The sequence below is a fragment of the Papaver somniferum genome, chromosome 11, assembly GCF_003573695.1.
Source record: "Papaver somniferum cultivar HN1 chromosome 11, ASM357369v1, whole genome shotgun sequence".
NCBI lineage: Eukaryota > Viridiplantae > Streptophyta > Magnoliopsida > Ranunculales > Papaveraceae > Papaver > Papaver somniferum.
In genome coordinates, this window is record NC_039368.1 from 6,834,592 (window position 1) to 6,850,355 (window position 15,764).

General features: G+C 36.8%; 2 protein-coding genes across 2 annotated transcripts; both read left to right on the forward strand.

Annotated features, from left to right (window-relative positions):
* The first annotated feature begins 8,781 nt into the window (after nucleotides 1–8,781).
* LOC113324010 (dehydration-responsive element-binding protein 1D-like) lies at nucleotides 8,782–9,510 on the forward strand. Its single transcript, XM_026572353.1, has one exon. It carries the CDS (start codon nucleotides 8,782–8,784, stop codon nucleotides 9,508–9,510), a length of 729 nt encoding a protein of 242 aa, XP_026428138.1.
* Nucleotides 9,511–11,322: 1,812 nt separating this feature from the next.
* On the forward strand, nucleotides 11,323–12,024 carry LOC113324011 (dehydration-responsive element-binding protein 1B-like). The gene has a single exon (XM_026572354.1). It carries the CDS (start codon nucleotides 11,323–11,325, stop codon nucleotides 12,022–12,024), a length of 702 nt encoding a protein of 233 aa, XP_026428139.1.
* The last annotated feature ends 3,740 nt before the right edge of the window (nucleotides 12,025–15,764 follow it).

Genomic DNA, 15,764 nt, shown 5'->3' on the forward strand with positions numbered 1-15,764 from the left:
TTTCTATACTAAAACTTGGCCTTGTATACTTGCAAGAGTTTTTGTGTGTTTTCCAACCACACCAAGTTTTTGGCGCCGCTGCCGGGGACTCGGTAGCGGTGCCATTGTTGCTTTCTTTTTCTTTACTTTACCCTGTTCCTATTTTGTTTAGTTTTTTTTTTTTTCTTTCTTTTCAGTCATTGCTAGTGTAACTTAGTGTAACTTCCTTTTGTATCTCTAGCTGTAATTTTTGATTTTTAGTTTCTGCACTTTGTGACTTAGTGTAACTTCTGCCATTTGCATATTAGTACCACCTGCCATATCACATAGTTTTCATAGTTCAATTTATTTTGTAGCATACTACTGCAACTGTGTAGTTCTGCATCATTTGCATACTACTTGTGTATATGTGTTAGTTGTACTGTTAGTTGTAGTTTTAGCTTTTCAGTCAATTGCATCATTGTTTTATCTCACATTTAGTTTAAGTCACCTGCATCATAAGTCATGTGAGTATCTTTAGCATATCTGTTAATTTTTCTTGTGTTTTCTTTCATCTTGCATCTCATGCTGTAGATTTTAGTAAAGCCATTGTCCTGTAACATATCCTGTAAGATATCTCATGTTGTAACCCTGAGTTTCCATGTCCTGTAACACATTGTTTTCTTAGTAGTGTTAAAAGTTGTGAAGCCATTGTTCTCTTACTGTCTTGACTGCCATCCTGTAGCTGTATCTTATAGTAGCTGCATCTTAGACATACTTTTGAAGCTGCATCAATTCATACATCTTGTCCTTTTTTTTATTGTAGTGTAACTGAAGTTCATATCCATCATTTCCCTTTTTCTGTTCTAGTAGTTGTAAGTATGTTGTTGTGTGTCTGGTTTTGTTAGGTCACTTCTCTTTTGCACTTTATCCATAACTGCATATTGTGTCAACCCCTTTGTCAGTCCAAATAACTCATTGCCATGCAGTAAATTACTCTTAGTTGCTTACTGGTATCAATAGTGTTTGAAACTGTCTCAATTCCAAATTTTTGAGAACTCATTCTCTTCCTTGAGTCACCAGGTACCTGTGGTGCTGCTGCTATTGCTGCTGTGCTCCTGTTGCTGTTGAGCTGCTGCTGCTATTGCTGCTGTGCTCCTGTTGCTGTTCCCTGCTGCTGCTGCCTGCTGAAGCTGGTGTAAGATAAAGCCCAACTGGGCTGTAAGCTGCAGAAGGAGAAGAAATTGAACCAAGCCCAACTGGGCTGTAAGCTGCAGAAGGATAAGAAATTGAACCAAGCCCAACTGGGCCTTGAGTGTTGAAGCCAAAGCTTAGGATGATCCAAAGCCCAACTGGGCTTTTGCAACCAAACTGAACAGCTGGGCTGTGCTTCAAAGGTAAGCTTAAACCCATTAAGAGAACCCAACCTGTGGGCTTCCATTTTTAATTTGTGGGCTTGTAATAATTTTTGTTTTTCTTTATTTTTTATTTGGGCTTGTAATAATTTTTCTTTTTCTTCTTTTTCTTTCTTTTATGGGTTTGTAATTATTATTGTTGTTTTTATTTTCTTTTATGGGTTGTGCTAATTTATGCTAGGATAATTTAAAAAAAAAAAAAAAAAAAAGAAATTTACTTGCTCCCAGATTTTAAAACCAAATTTTATTTTGCTCCCACATTAACAACCAAATTTTTCTTCTTCCTCCTTATCCCGACAAAACCAAAATTCTCCCATAAAAACCAAAAAGTTTTCCAAATCTTTCCCTAAAAACCAAAATTTTTCTTTTTCCCATCAAAACCAAATGTCTCCCGCCAAAACCAAATTTTTCCCAACAAAACCAAATTTTTCCAAAAACTCCAATCCCTTAAAAAACCAAATTTTGAGCTTTGTAAACTCTTTACTTAGCCTTTGAGCCCAATCATGTCTAGATATTTTTCTACAGTTGGGGAATACAACGAATCCCTTAGAGAACTTGCGTGTGGACAAACTTCACGTTATGAACCTCCCATAGACCATGATGTCACTAGTCATAGGAATTATTATGGACATTTTCTAAGTCCCGAGCCTCAATACATGAACCCGAATGACTATTCACACATGCATCATTCGCCACAACGTGAAAATGAACATTTTGCTAGTGCCTCACTCACACAATCATCTCTTGTGGATCAATTAGAAGCTCGAATCGCAGCTTTAGAAATGCAATCACATAAGGAATCTGTCACATCTAATTTTCTTAGGCAACCTGAAATCTATGCATGTCTAGCATGTGGTAGTTTAGACCACCCTGTTGAGAATTGTCATATTTTGCATAATTTTAGGCAATCTAGAGAAAATCCAAGGTATGAAATGCCCATAAATTGTGAGAATGGTAGTCATTGGGACCATAATCAATCCTTTGAGGGTTGCGATCAATCTTTTATAAACCCTAATGACCATGCACACATGTACCAATCACCACAATTTGAACATGAAGAATTTTGTACTCCCATGAATTTAGACTCCACCACAGAAGCTTTCAGACTCAGTGAGCAAAACTTCGATAGATCTACATCACGAATTCAGGCATATTTAGATCAGATTTTGCTTCACCTACAAAAGGAGGAAATTCATGAGGAAATGTATGTTGTCCCTAATGAAGTGTCTAGTCCCATTCATGTAAATGATGTTGAATATGAACCTAATTTAGAGGAACATGAATCGACTAACGACACCACCACTTTTAATGAGGACCAATATGCATGCTACCATGATGATGATTATGATGATTATGATGATGTGTTAGAAGAACATGAAAATATTGTGGAACCTGTTGGTTCAATAACATATGGCTTCTCGCCCTCGACCTTCATGAATGTTGTTTTTTCTAATACTCATTGTAATTCATATGATTTTGATATTGACATGGGATTCGTACAATTATTCTGTGAAGATGAACATGACATAGGAATAGTTGAATCTTCTGTAGACACTAATATGCATGAAAATATATTTGATGTGTCTGATTCTCTACCTAGGTCACATTGTGATATTTCTCCTGATTTGCCAATGCATGAGAATGAATCTGTTAATAATGTTGATGACTCTGATTGTGATCTTGCCAATTTGTTTGATGATTGTGAGCATGTTGTGACACTTGTAGAAGACTTAGGAGATGTTGATGTGATTAGTAATGATGTGCCTATCCTCCTACACGAGTCACAATCTGATGGCCTTCCACCCAACCTAGATTTTGTTTGTACCAATATTGTAAAACCAATTTTTCTGAGAATGCCCAACCTAGGTTTGGAACTGTGTGCTTCCCAAGTCCTCTTGGACTATTTTGCTTCTAAGTATAATACATTTGAGGAACCACAGTTGGAATTAGCATGTTTGCCCGTCCCTAGCACAGTTCACTTTGAGCTAGACCTTGTACATGATGAACCCCCAAAACTGCGAGATTTTGTTTCCAAAATTTTATCCGTTGAAAAATCCAGGTTTGGGGCTAGCTCATTTTGTTTCACAGTTTCACTTGCGTTTATATCATATTATTATTGTGTGAAGTTGTTGAAACCGCTACACTTTGTCTTTTGGGTTGATCCTCAACTCTTTAGATTGTTAGTGTATGGTGAATTTTTTGTATATAATCCAGTAGATAAAATTTCTTAAAAACCCTTTTGTTCCTTTTGTATATATTTTGCTAATCCAATATGATCTCGGCTGAAATATGTTGGATTTTTGCCTTGAATAACGGAGTTTTAATTCTGCTTTCGCCGAAATCGGGTATTCTCTCTCCTTTTACTCTAATCAGCATGTCCCTTTCCATATGTTGCATTTTAATTCTTTCCATATTTTGAAACATTGAGGACAATGTATAGTTTAGGTTTGGGGGTATAGAGTAGATACCATGATAATTTGCCATAATTGAAAACGAACTCCTTCTTCTTTTTGAAAAAATTGAAAAATCAAAATTCAAAAAAAAATTAAAAAATGAAAAATCATAAAAAATGGAGCTCATTTACCTTGAAATGTTGACTCTTGTGCAAATATGTATTTTTATTAGGAGTCTTAGTCTAGATATTTAGGCACCCTGATTCTAGCACAATTCACATAGTGATAAGAAATTTGCACGCGCACGATCTACCAATACATGTATGGCCTCGATCTTCAAGGTGTTTGATAGGAAGTTACGATTGCCAATCACTTTAGAATACTGAACGAAACTTGACTAGCTTGTTCTTTGGTTGGTTGGGATAGAAGGTGGAGGTTACATTAAGAAAAACAACCATCGAATTTAACTGGGTGCATCAAAAAGGGCTACCTCTTGCAAAGTGTCATGTAATCTTTTGTTTCCTTTTGTATATGTATCAAAAGTGTTTCCTTCAAAAAAAAAAAAAAAAAAAAAAAAAAAAAAAAAAACGATGTATATATTCAGAAAAATACAAAAAAATCAAGTATTTATCAATTCCATTCTCTCTTGTTCCAAAAATAAAAAGAGAGTAGTCAATGTAAATAAGAGTCATGCAAATAGTCATTTTGTTGTTTCATTGTAATAAGCAAGGAGGGTGTATGCCATTGATGTACAACGCGAGTAATTGTGAAATACCTCCAACTCATTCACAATTCTCGTAAAGTCCGGACAGCTAGCTAGATTTCGACCTCAGTTCTTAGCCTGAGAAACTATCTCTTGGTGATTAGTAGTCATAACTTTAAATCTTTCTTTACACATGTGTAGATACACTTTACACTCTTATCACATGTCTTTTTTTTGTTATCAGTGCTAGGATTGTGCCTTCGATAGCTAGATTGACATCTCCATTTTGCTGTGAGCTTAAACTGTTTTGCACATGTCACATTTGATGGAATATGAGCTTATATTTTGACCTAGAACTTTGTAGGTACGTTCTAAGCAAACCTTCATGAGACTTCACTCGTCCACTAGGGACACTTAGTGGTTTAAAAGGCTTAGTGCATACGGTAAATGCATTCGAGAGACCAGCGACAGTGGTATAGGTAGGATTTCCTTAGTTTTGTTTTACTTGAGGACAAGTAAAATTCAGGTTTGGGGGTATTTGATGAGTGCCAAATATTGTATATATTTATCCCTTTTTGTTGCCATTTTAACTCGTCTTTTGTGCATTAATTCTACATTTTATCCCATATTCTGTATTTTCATTGTTTTCAAGAATAAATATTTTTATTAATTAATTTTGCATTTTTAGGTAATAAATAAAGTCTGGATGACTTGCGGAGCAAAAAGAGCAGAAAAGTAGTGAAAAGACGGGAGAAATCACGCAAGGAAGCCGCGAAGAATGGTGCGCACAACCTCATTTTCTACACACAAAAACGCCTCCGTTCTCAGCCATCATATCAGTTCTCAGAAGCATCCGATGGTCGCTCCTTCATAGAGCATCAAAATCTGAAGTCTCTGCCAAGCACCACAGCGCTGAAATTCCAAGCCTTCAGATTAGATGGTAGTTGAATCCAACGGTTGCTCCCTTGCTGTTCATCAAAGTTTGATATCTCCGCCTTACACTACAACACCTAACCTAATCTAGCACCGTTCGTTTCGTTGTATCCCTTCATCCGACGGTCGCTCCTCGCTTGCCTCCGCATCACCGTCCGATCTACCTACCAGCTCCACATCCCACGGCTAAGCTTCGCGAAACATCAAAATCTTTATCCCTGCCTCACACCTTAATACCCAAATACCTAATACCCTTCTTCCCAAAACAGTCGACCCTCACCTTCTCCCCCTTTCTTCTTCTCCACAGCAGAGCCTTCCCCTTCCACCTGCTCCACCAACTCGCTGCCACCACCAACTCTCTGTCACCACCTCAACCATCATCATAACCACCACGTCCATCAAAGTAACCTAATCCCATCAGTTTCCCTTCTCCTTAGCCACCTATTTTCTCAATTTTTGCACGTTCTCTATCAGAAACCCTAGCGTGTAAAATTGGGAAATTAGGTCGAAAGTGAGAAGCAATTGGAGGCGTGGAGAGGTAGAGGAGTACAAATGGAAGCATGGGTCGAGAAGAATTGGGAGTTATCACATCAAATTAGGTAAAATATCTAACCCTAATTTTGACTGATTTGGGGGAAAATTGTAGAACCCTAATTGAGTATTGTGGAGTATAAATTGAGGGTTGTGGGTGTGTTGTAAAGGTATGCCTGGACTAGCCAGTGTGTCAATTAGGTTTAGTTTTAGATTTATTTGTTTTCCAATTTCAACTTATGCTTCACTGTTTAGTTCTTAGGTTTTGTTTAAATTTTTAATTCAATATCAGTTCATGTGAATGTTTTGTTCAAATTCTGTTTATGTTAACCACCATGTTTGTTATGCTCTTATCCATGTTATGTTTGTGTTAAGTTCTATGTATGTAATGTTTCTTCACATGATCCTGTAATCTCAGAGAAGACAACTGAACCATGATGGTTAGCTATTAGGATGGTTTTTGTTGAACTCAAAATAGCTTAGGCTAGTTAGATTCCTAAAAGCCCAACTGACTTGTGATTAGTGGTGCTGTAAGAAGACCACTAATGCTAGGGGTCAGTGGTGGCTCTAAGGGGTTAATCAGCTACATTAGTTAGTAAGCCACTGCCTAGTTAGTCTGTGATTGGTTGTGTCTTAAACAGACAGCCAATACTAGGGGTTAGCTAAGGCTGTAAGGTTAGTTAACTAGCCATATGACAAAAACCTGACCTAGGCAAACTAGCTAGGTGAAGGGAATTCTCATCCATCTCCATACACTTCATTCCCATCCACAATTTATTTCCCATGTTCTGTTTTGGTTAAGTTTTTCTTATTCTTTGCCACTGCCTTTGGCTCACTGCCACTGAATTTTTCTTTGTTTCTTTGGTTCTTTAGTTCACTGCCTTAGGCTCACTGCCTTTGTTTAACTTCCACTGTCACTATCTCACTGCCACTTAGTTACTTGTTTAGATAACTTTAGTCTAGGAAACTTCAATACACCCCAAGTCCCTGTGGAATGATCCCTTGCTTACTTTCTATACTAAAACTTGGCCTTGTATACTTGCAAGAGTTTTTGTGTGTTTTCCAACCACACCAACCATTGAGGAACACCATCATAAGTGATCTCGCTTGGTGGTTATTGCACATTACTAGTCACATATCCATAAATATCTATCGATATAAAGATTGAGACAAACTTAGAGAAACATCGGCTTAGGAAGAAGAATCAGAATTATTAGCTTGATCCGCCATCGTTTCTAGTTTTTGTAACCTTGATCAGAACCAAGAAATCAATGAGAAAATAAGTTTAGAGAAGAGAAATATCAAGAATTGAACAAGAAACAATCAAGAATTGAGGAACGAGTCTGAAGCAAATTAAATGAAAAAAATATTGAAAATGATTTTAAAGATATGATAACACCGACAAAGATGTTGAAAAATATATCAGAAGAAAAAATTTCTTGTTAATTTTGGGTAAGATCGTTACCGAATGAAACCAAGATGATAAATGTGAGAAAAAGATTTGGTATTGATTTGTCTTAACTTACGCTAGCCTTCGAACTATAGAGACCTACACGTCAGTGATGTCACATTTAAGATGCGTAAGCCATTTCTATAATTAGGAAACTATGCGGACCATTATTCTCAAGTAAAACATTTCATTTTTCAAAACAGAAAAAACAGGAAAAGATTTTGTATTGATTTAAGACAGAAAGAGTTATTACATATTTTATAGAGAAAGAGAAATAAGCCGAAAACAATAAGCAGAACAAGTAAACAATACATGTATGAAAGTCAATCCGAACCGATAGAAGAACTGACTCTCTCTCTCTCCCTAAAAATTCCTGCTAATTTTTTTTTCTCTTCCAGCAAGCTCGAATCTGCTCAGATCTTCTTGGATCTTCAAGGATCTAAATAAATTTGAGCATTACTAATACAAATCTTATAGCTTTATTAGTTTTCTTTATTTTTCAATAGATTAGAAGTTCTTCTTATTGCATCTCAAACCCTAAAATTCATCATGTATAACTGACTACATTAAGAAAATAAAAGACTAAAGCCAATAGGAATTGACTTGACTTTCTTAATAGGTAGTAATTCGGATGTGACTGGTATTTACTAGAAAATCATACATTTGAAGAAGAAAAAAAATCAATAAAAAATGGGGAACACAATTTGTTGGCAACCGTCTCTATGATAAATTGAGTCTATATTGAGTAAGAAACAATGGCAAATTTAAGATTTGTTGGTTCAATTTCTAGCATTCTAATCTACTTCTGGCATCATACTTCTGGCATAATTTCTAGCATCATACTTAATAGATTGTCATATTTGTGCTGATGTTTTAGCAGAAGATAATAATTACCGAAATCACTTAGACTGTGATGCAAGTTAGGGCTACAGTTTCATGAAAGCTTTTCATTGGGCAGCAGCATATAAGGTACATCTTACATTATGGCACTATATGCTGTTCTTGACTGTTTTTTTTGTTTCACGAGGATGTACAGTTTTGCCCCACAATATCTTTTGGAAAATACTGTATCTAGTAGGGTTTCCGTGGTTTAATTTCAGTAGCAACAACAGCTACCACAAGCAACCGTGACAAAATTAAAGGAGATAGACCCTAAGGCCCTAACTAAGTTAACGACTTCTAACACCTACGGCATATTCATTTTCCTCCACCAGTTACATTTAACCGCGTTTTAGTCCGAGTAACTTAGCTGTTTAATTTCTTCCCCAAGTCTATAAGAACTCTAAAAATTGCATCTCTTGTTTCAAACTCAACTTTCTTAACTCACTCGAACTACCTTCTGATCTGCCACTTGCTCCCTCATATATATAGTCACACACAAGCTTTCACTAACTGATTATGAACTATGAATACTCATATGAGTATTCTTCCCTTTCCTCACCGTCTTCATCATCGTCCGGGACAGACCAAAGATTGTACTCAGACAACAACTTCGGATCAAACGGGAAATCACCATTATCATCTTTGGCGTCAGAGTCACCACCGCAATTAGTATCACATAAGAAAAGGGCAGGAAGAAAGAAGTTCAAAGAAACTAGACATCCGATTTATAGAGGAGTAAGGGAGAGGAAAAATGATAAGTGGGTTTGTGAAGTTAGAGAGCCAGGTAATAGCAAATCAAGAATTTGGCTTGGAACTCATTCAAGTCCTGAAATGGCAGCTAGAGCTTATGATGTTGCCGCATTAGCTCTTCGAGGAAAATCGGCTCCGCTGAATTTCGAAAATTCTCCGTGGGTTTTACCTCGTGCTAAGTCATCGTCTATTAAAGATATTCAAGCTGCTGTTGCCGAAGCCTCTCTAGCTTTCCCATTCTCGCCTGATTCTGGACCATCTCCGATGATGACCAACAGAGTGTCACATTTTAAGCAATTATCCAGAAGAGTGGAAAACAATGTTGATGAAGCAATTCAAGAAAATTCTTCCAAGTTTTTGGACGAAGAAGCGTTGTTTAATATGCCGTCATTAATCGCCAGCATGGCGGAAGGGATGCTACTTGACCCACCAAAGGAGGGTTACTATTTTGATGACTTGGAGTACGGTGTGGACAGCAATTTGTGGAGTGAGTAGAATTTGATGTACTCATTTCTTGTGAATGGGATTAAACAGAGTTTGGGGAGATTATTAATCCTTCTGTTTAAATTCCACTTTTGTTTAGCCCGATTGATTTCTATCGCCTCCCCTTTGAGGATGGATGAGAGTGGTCGCGCGTATTCGACCCTCACCCCATTCTGTAATAAATCTAAGACATTAATGTAATTTGCAGTGTTAAACATTTTTTTTTTCCCACTTTTGGATGAGTAAGTGTTGTTTGGTTACCCGTGTTGTTTAATATGCCGTCACTAAATGCCATCATGGCAGAAGGAATGCTACTTGATCCACCTAGAAGGTTACATTTTCACGACGTGGAATGCAAGTGGACAGAGGAGTGACTATAATTTGCTTGGTTATTTCTTGTGGCTCGGATTTGTTATGGTCCTACTACTGTATTTCCATGGAGAAAATATTGAATTTCTATGCAGAAATTTGTCATCATCAGTTATGAATGCCGAAGATATTTTTTTCTTTCTTCTTTTGTATTATTTGCCTTCTGTTAGCTCATCTAATCAACGATTTTTATTTCTTGAATCAACAATTATTATGTGGACTCCATATAAATTTTGTACTATACTTGTCTTTTGATCATTTTCATTAAAATTTTTGTTTGTTTTCAAGATATCAGGATCCCAAATAGACGAGTGAGAATGCAAGCAACCCGTTTTGAAGGATTTGTGGACTCAACTTTTTTGCGAGTGCAATGGCTTTTTATGTTGATGTTGCTTTTCCTTTTGGCGCAATTATTACTGCAACAAGAAAAGGAGAAGGGGTATGTTGCACAACCACCTGGGGTAAAGATGGCGAATAATCTCTAGACCATTAAAAACCATTGTCCATGTCATCAACAGTTCTAATTTTTCCTAACATATGTGCTGCAAGATATTTTATTTCTGTTGATGAGACATGGGTAGTGAGATACACATGATTGGGAGCAACTAAAATGTGTCGACGTAACCATAGAAGGCCTTTAACATCATAAGAAATCTAACTACTAGTTCATACAACAACACCCTCACCTTACAACATCAGAAGGGGTGTAGAAGTTCATGGCTTAACTACATGGCTAGAGGGACAGTACAGTTGTCCCTCTAGATTTTCCAAATTTACACTATTACGCTGAACAAAACATCCCCTCAGGGCGATGTGAAACTAGTCTCAACAGGAAGGACTTAATTAAGTCGGTCATATGCAAACAAGAAAGTAGTTGATGGATCGACAAGTCAAGATTAGAAATCTACGAATAAGGACCTTTAGTTTCAGCAAAACTAGAAAGATGGCTTCCGTGCTAAATAAAGATGAAAAGAAAGGATCAAACAAGAGGTCCCTATATGAGACCCACCCTAAAATAAGCACGACAATCTGCACATGGCACCGGGTGCATCATAAGTACTCTAGCACCAAAGCCAGATTTCCCCGAAGATACTCATTCGAAAACCCCATCCAAAAGCATAATGGACACACGGCAGTTTCTAATTGTTGTTCAGCATGGATATTTTGTATAACGCATTCACACTATTACTATCGTTGCTTCGATCAGTAGTTAAGTATTCACTGTTGCCAAACATCTCGGTGTTCTTAAGCTTACCAGAGAAACAAATATAATATCAATGTCATTGTCATTGTTTTTGTTTTTGTTTGTGCTTACCTCGTACACTTTGTGGGGTTTTAAGCATTTATAATATCTCTTCTATAAGTATGCATTCCGATTCCCTGATGCTCTTAATTATTTCAAACTCATCTCTCTAATTTCGAAACTTGTTCTATCTCCTAAAACAAAACAAAAAAATGAGTTCTGCACACTCGTCTGAGTACTCGAATTCACCTTCATCATCGTCAAGTACAGACCTAAATTCTCTTTCAGACTTGGAGGAATTAATCCAGAGTTCGGTATTGGCACCGGAGTTGCGGTCACATAAGAAAAGGGCAGGAAGAAAGATCTTTAAGGAAACTAGACATCCAGTTTATAGAGGAGTAAGATTGAGGAAGAATGATAAATGGGTATGTGAAGTTAGAGAACCCAATAGCAAATCAAGAATATGGCTAGGAACTCATTCAACACCTGAGATGGCAGCTAGAGCTTATGATGTTGCTGCATTGGCTCTTAGAGGGAATTTGGCTCCATTAAATTTTGAAGATTCTCTATGGGTGTTACCTCGTGCTAAGTCATCAGCGGCTAAAGATATTCAAATTGCTGCTGCCGAAGCCGCCCGTGCATTTCCACTCCCCACTTACTCAAAATCATCATCAATTAGAAGGAAATCATCACAATCTGTTACCTCTAAAGCATCCAGAACAATTGAATTTGCAGAGACATTTACCGATACCTCTCTAAGGCCGGAGGCATTTTTCGATGAAGAAGCGTTGTATTATATGCCGGCATTAATTGACAGCATGGCTGAAGGGATGCTACTTGATCCACCACCACAAGACTTTTACTATTTCGACGCCGTGGCGTGCAGGGCAGACAGCAGTTTGTGGAGTGCCTAGTGATTGACAGGGTCATTTTCAATACCATTATCAATGATTAAAAAAATCGTCACACTTTTACTTCAAAGTCATCCACACACGAGTGGAAAATACGGTTATTGACGTTTAAGAAAGTTCTTTGAAAGCCACGTACGTTATCGCCAGCATGGCAGAAGGAATGCTACTTGATCTACTACAGGAAGGTTACTTTTACAACAACCTGAATGAAGAATGCACTACTGTACTGCAGGAGTTACTAAATCCTATATTTACATGAAAATCTCTTAGTTATTATGTCTGTCCTCTTTTTTGTTTTTTTTCTGTTGTATTCTGCCTTTCGGTTTCGGTTAATCAACTCATGTGAACATACTGAACTATATTTGCACTGCACTGTCATCTCAGTTACTCGGTATGTCTTTTGTTTGTCATTGACACTGAAGATTTTATTAGATTATGATCCCAAAAGTACGAGTGAGGCAAGCTCCACGTCCCATAAAAGGTTGATCGGAGAGAATTGTGGTCTCAATTTTTTAGGGAGTTTTACGCTGTTGACGTTGCTTTTAAGAGACGGAGTAACTTTTTCACATCTCCTTGTAATATTCCGTAAAAATAATTGACGGTAATAAAAAGAATAAAAGAGAGAGGGGAACAATTTGTAAATGGGTTTTCCTAAACAAAATTTATTTGAGCTGGATAAAAATGTTATTTAAGTTCAAGAAAGTGACCCTTCGGATGAAAACAACGTGTTTAATATGCAATTTGCCGGCATGGGAGAAGAAATGCTACTTGATACACTAAAGGAAAATTATTGTTTAGTTATTGCGCCGTCAAATATTGCCAGCTTGGCGGAAGGAATGCCGCTTAATACAGTAAGGTCACTTTTTCAAATGCAGCATGGACTACTGCATTTTGTGGATAGGATTTATCAAGGGCCTTATCGAATTATTATAGACCCTACTGTTGATATGGAGAAAATTATTAAATTTCTATATTTATGTTTGTTTTCTTTGCATTTTTGGTAAATCAATTCAAACAATTATGATATGATGACATAGACTATAATGTTGTCTTGCACTGTATTTGTCTTCATCATTATTTCATTTGTTTGTCTTCGACTTTAAGATATTTTTGGATTTTGATCCCAAAAATATGAGTGAGGATGCAAGGTCCACTTCCCATAAAAGGTTGATTGGAGAGATTTGTGGTCTATATTTGTTTGCGAGGTTTACATTGTTAAAGTTTTTGATTTTGGTGTTTCTTTTCCTTTGGAAGTAAATAATGATTTTGCATACAAAAATAAAAGAAGATTGAAACCATGATGCTCAACCACCAGGATTGAACTTGTTATTTTATTTTTATTAATTTCTATCTCAACGAGAGATGGTCTAATTAGGGTTCTCTACGGGTACCCGATTATCCGGAACTGAACCGGATCCGGATGTTTCGAATCTGGTTTTGGGTCCTAAAATTGGATTCATTAGCAAAATCACCATCCGACGGATAGACCCGTTATGAACCGATAAGCTTATGAATCCTAACGGGTATTACCCGTCGGGTACCCGAATGTATAAGTTTTACTTGTTAATTTTTGCTTAAAATGAAAAGCTTTCGTATAGTTGCTTAATTTTTTTTAATTTTTCGTTTATTTTCTTACGTTCAATCTTAATTAGAACATTTACATAGATAGGCTTCCAACTAGTTCAATTAATTTAGTAGTACGTTGTTGGAGCTTAGCTTGTTAGGCTTCCAATTAGTTAATGTAATACTCTTTATCTAATAATAAAAAAATATTAATGTTTTACACATATATAATGATAATTTATATGAAAAATTAATAAATTCAAACTAACATAACAAATATAAAAGATGGATTATCGAAAAATATAGTTGATTTTAGAAGACCTGATGGGTAATTAAGGTTTTTATCAGGTCTGTTTCCAAGTTCATCAATTTAGGAACCGGACCCAGAACCGTTAGGACCCGGAACCGACTAAAATTATCGGTTTCGAGTAGTGTACTACCTGGACCCGATAGGACCCGTTAACACCCCTAGGTCTAACATCTCTCGACGAGGTAATGTTTTAGTTGCCTATACGGCGTATTAAGGGGTACGTAACATAGTTCCATTCCGAAATGAGACATATTTATAGTAAGGAGAAATAGGTTTTAGTTTGCACTCCAAGAGATGAGATCTTTCCCAATAACCACCATTGATATTAGGTTGAATCTAAATTTATAAAAAAATATTTAAAAATATTAAAACACGTAAAAAAAGAATATTATATATGTTGGGCGAGAAAATAATTTTCGCCAAATTCTATTTTCCCTCCCTTACCATAAGACTAAGACGTTCCCCTTGCCTTACGTGGCAGCACTGTATAAGTGGCAGGAGAAACCTTCCACTAGACTCAATCTTATTGGAGGTATTTGTTGGTGATTGTACACCTTATGTATCATTTGTACACTTGTCCTTAGAAAATGATCAACTGACTGCAGGTTGGGATCCCGCCTGTTACACAGAGGCAGGACCTACTCCAGTTGTAGTACCCGTCCCAATTTCAACGGCTGTTTTGTAATTAACTTAAAGGGTATTTTGGTAATTTTTGTAAAAGGGTATTTTTGTCATTTTCAAATGAGGGTAAAATAGTTAGTTACTTTAAAGGTCATATTAGTAATTTCACAATGATTATTTTTGTTGTCAAACGGTGTGCATGTGCTAATTAAATTAGGATTAGTTGGAAGAATGATCTTAATAAAAAAAGAATGTATTCAGGGAGCTAACGAACTGTTTTGGAAGACATTCTCTTTTTGAAACATCAGTTAGATCAGGTACATTTTGTTCATAACTATAGGGAATGTAATGAAGTTGCTAACCTGCTGGCAAAGAAGGCAACTAACAAATTATTCAGGGAGAATGGGTTTGTAATCCTCCTCATTTTTTGGTTCAGGTATTAGGAGAGGATGGTAGGGGAAGGTCTTCTCCCCGGTTTTTAAAGCCCATTTAGTTTTTAAAAAAATTGTAGCCCATTTAGTTTTTAGTTTCTCCAGTAATGTCATGACTCCCGGTTAGGCCTGTCAATGGACGTCCGAAATCCGAAATCCGATTCCGAATTCCGTAATCCGTTAGGGTTACCGTCCGACATATTGGTAAGCGGATATTCGTATCTGATAAGTTACAGGATATTTTCCTCTTACCGTAACGTAGTGGAATTGGGTGTTTCCGTTAGCCTTACATATGATATCTGGTGTGACAAGCAAAGACACACAGAAGCTTGCAAGTATACAAGGCCAAGTTATGATATAGAAGGTAAACAGGGGAAAGTCCACAGGGAGTGGGAGCAAACTAGAGAGTTTCCTAAGCTAGCAATAGAGACAGAGCACAAGACACTAAGGCAGAAAGCAAGGAACCAAGGCTGAGAGCCAAGGGCAGGGGGATTTTGTGCACTATTTTCAGTGCACAGCAACTTCAAAAAGCAAGAAAAACAGACAAGCAAAACAGCAAGGGAAGTAAACTGAAATTATAAGTGATTGCAAAGGATTTGTGGCTAAGCTAAAGCTTAGAATCCACCTTGTGTCCTAATCAAATAACATGTTTCTAGGTTGAGTTGAGTCCAATGCATACAATAGAAAAGAAAGAAAAACAGCTTGCTAACAGAAATACCCCTAGTATTGATTGTCTTTTGACAGCACAATCAATCACAAGCAATCATAGCACTGCTTTCTTCCCAATGCACAAGAAAAACAAGCATATGGCATCCTAT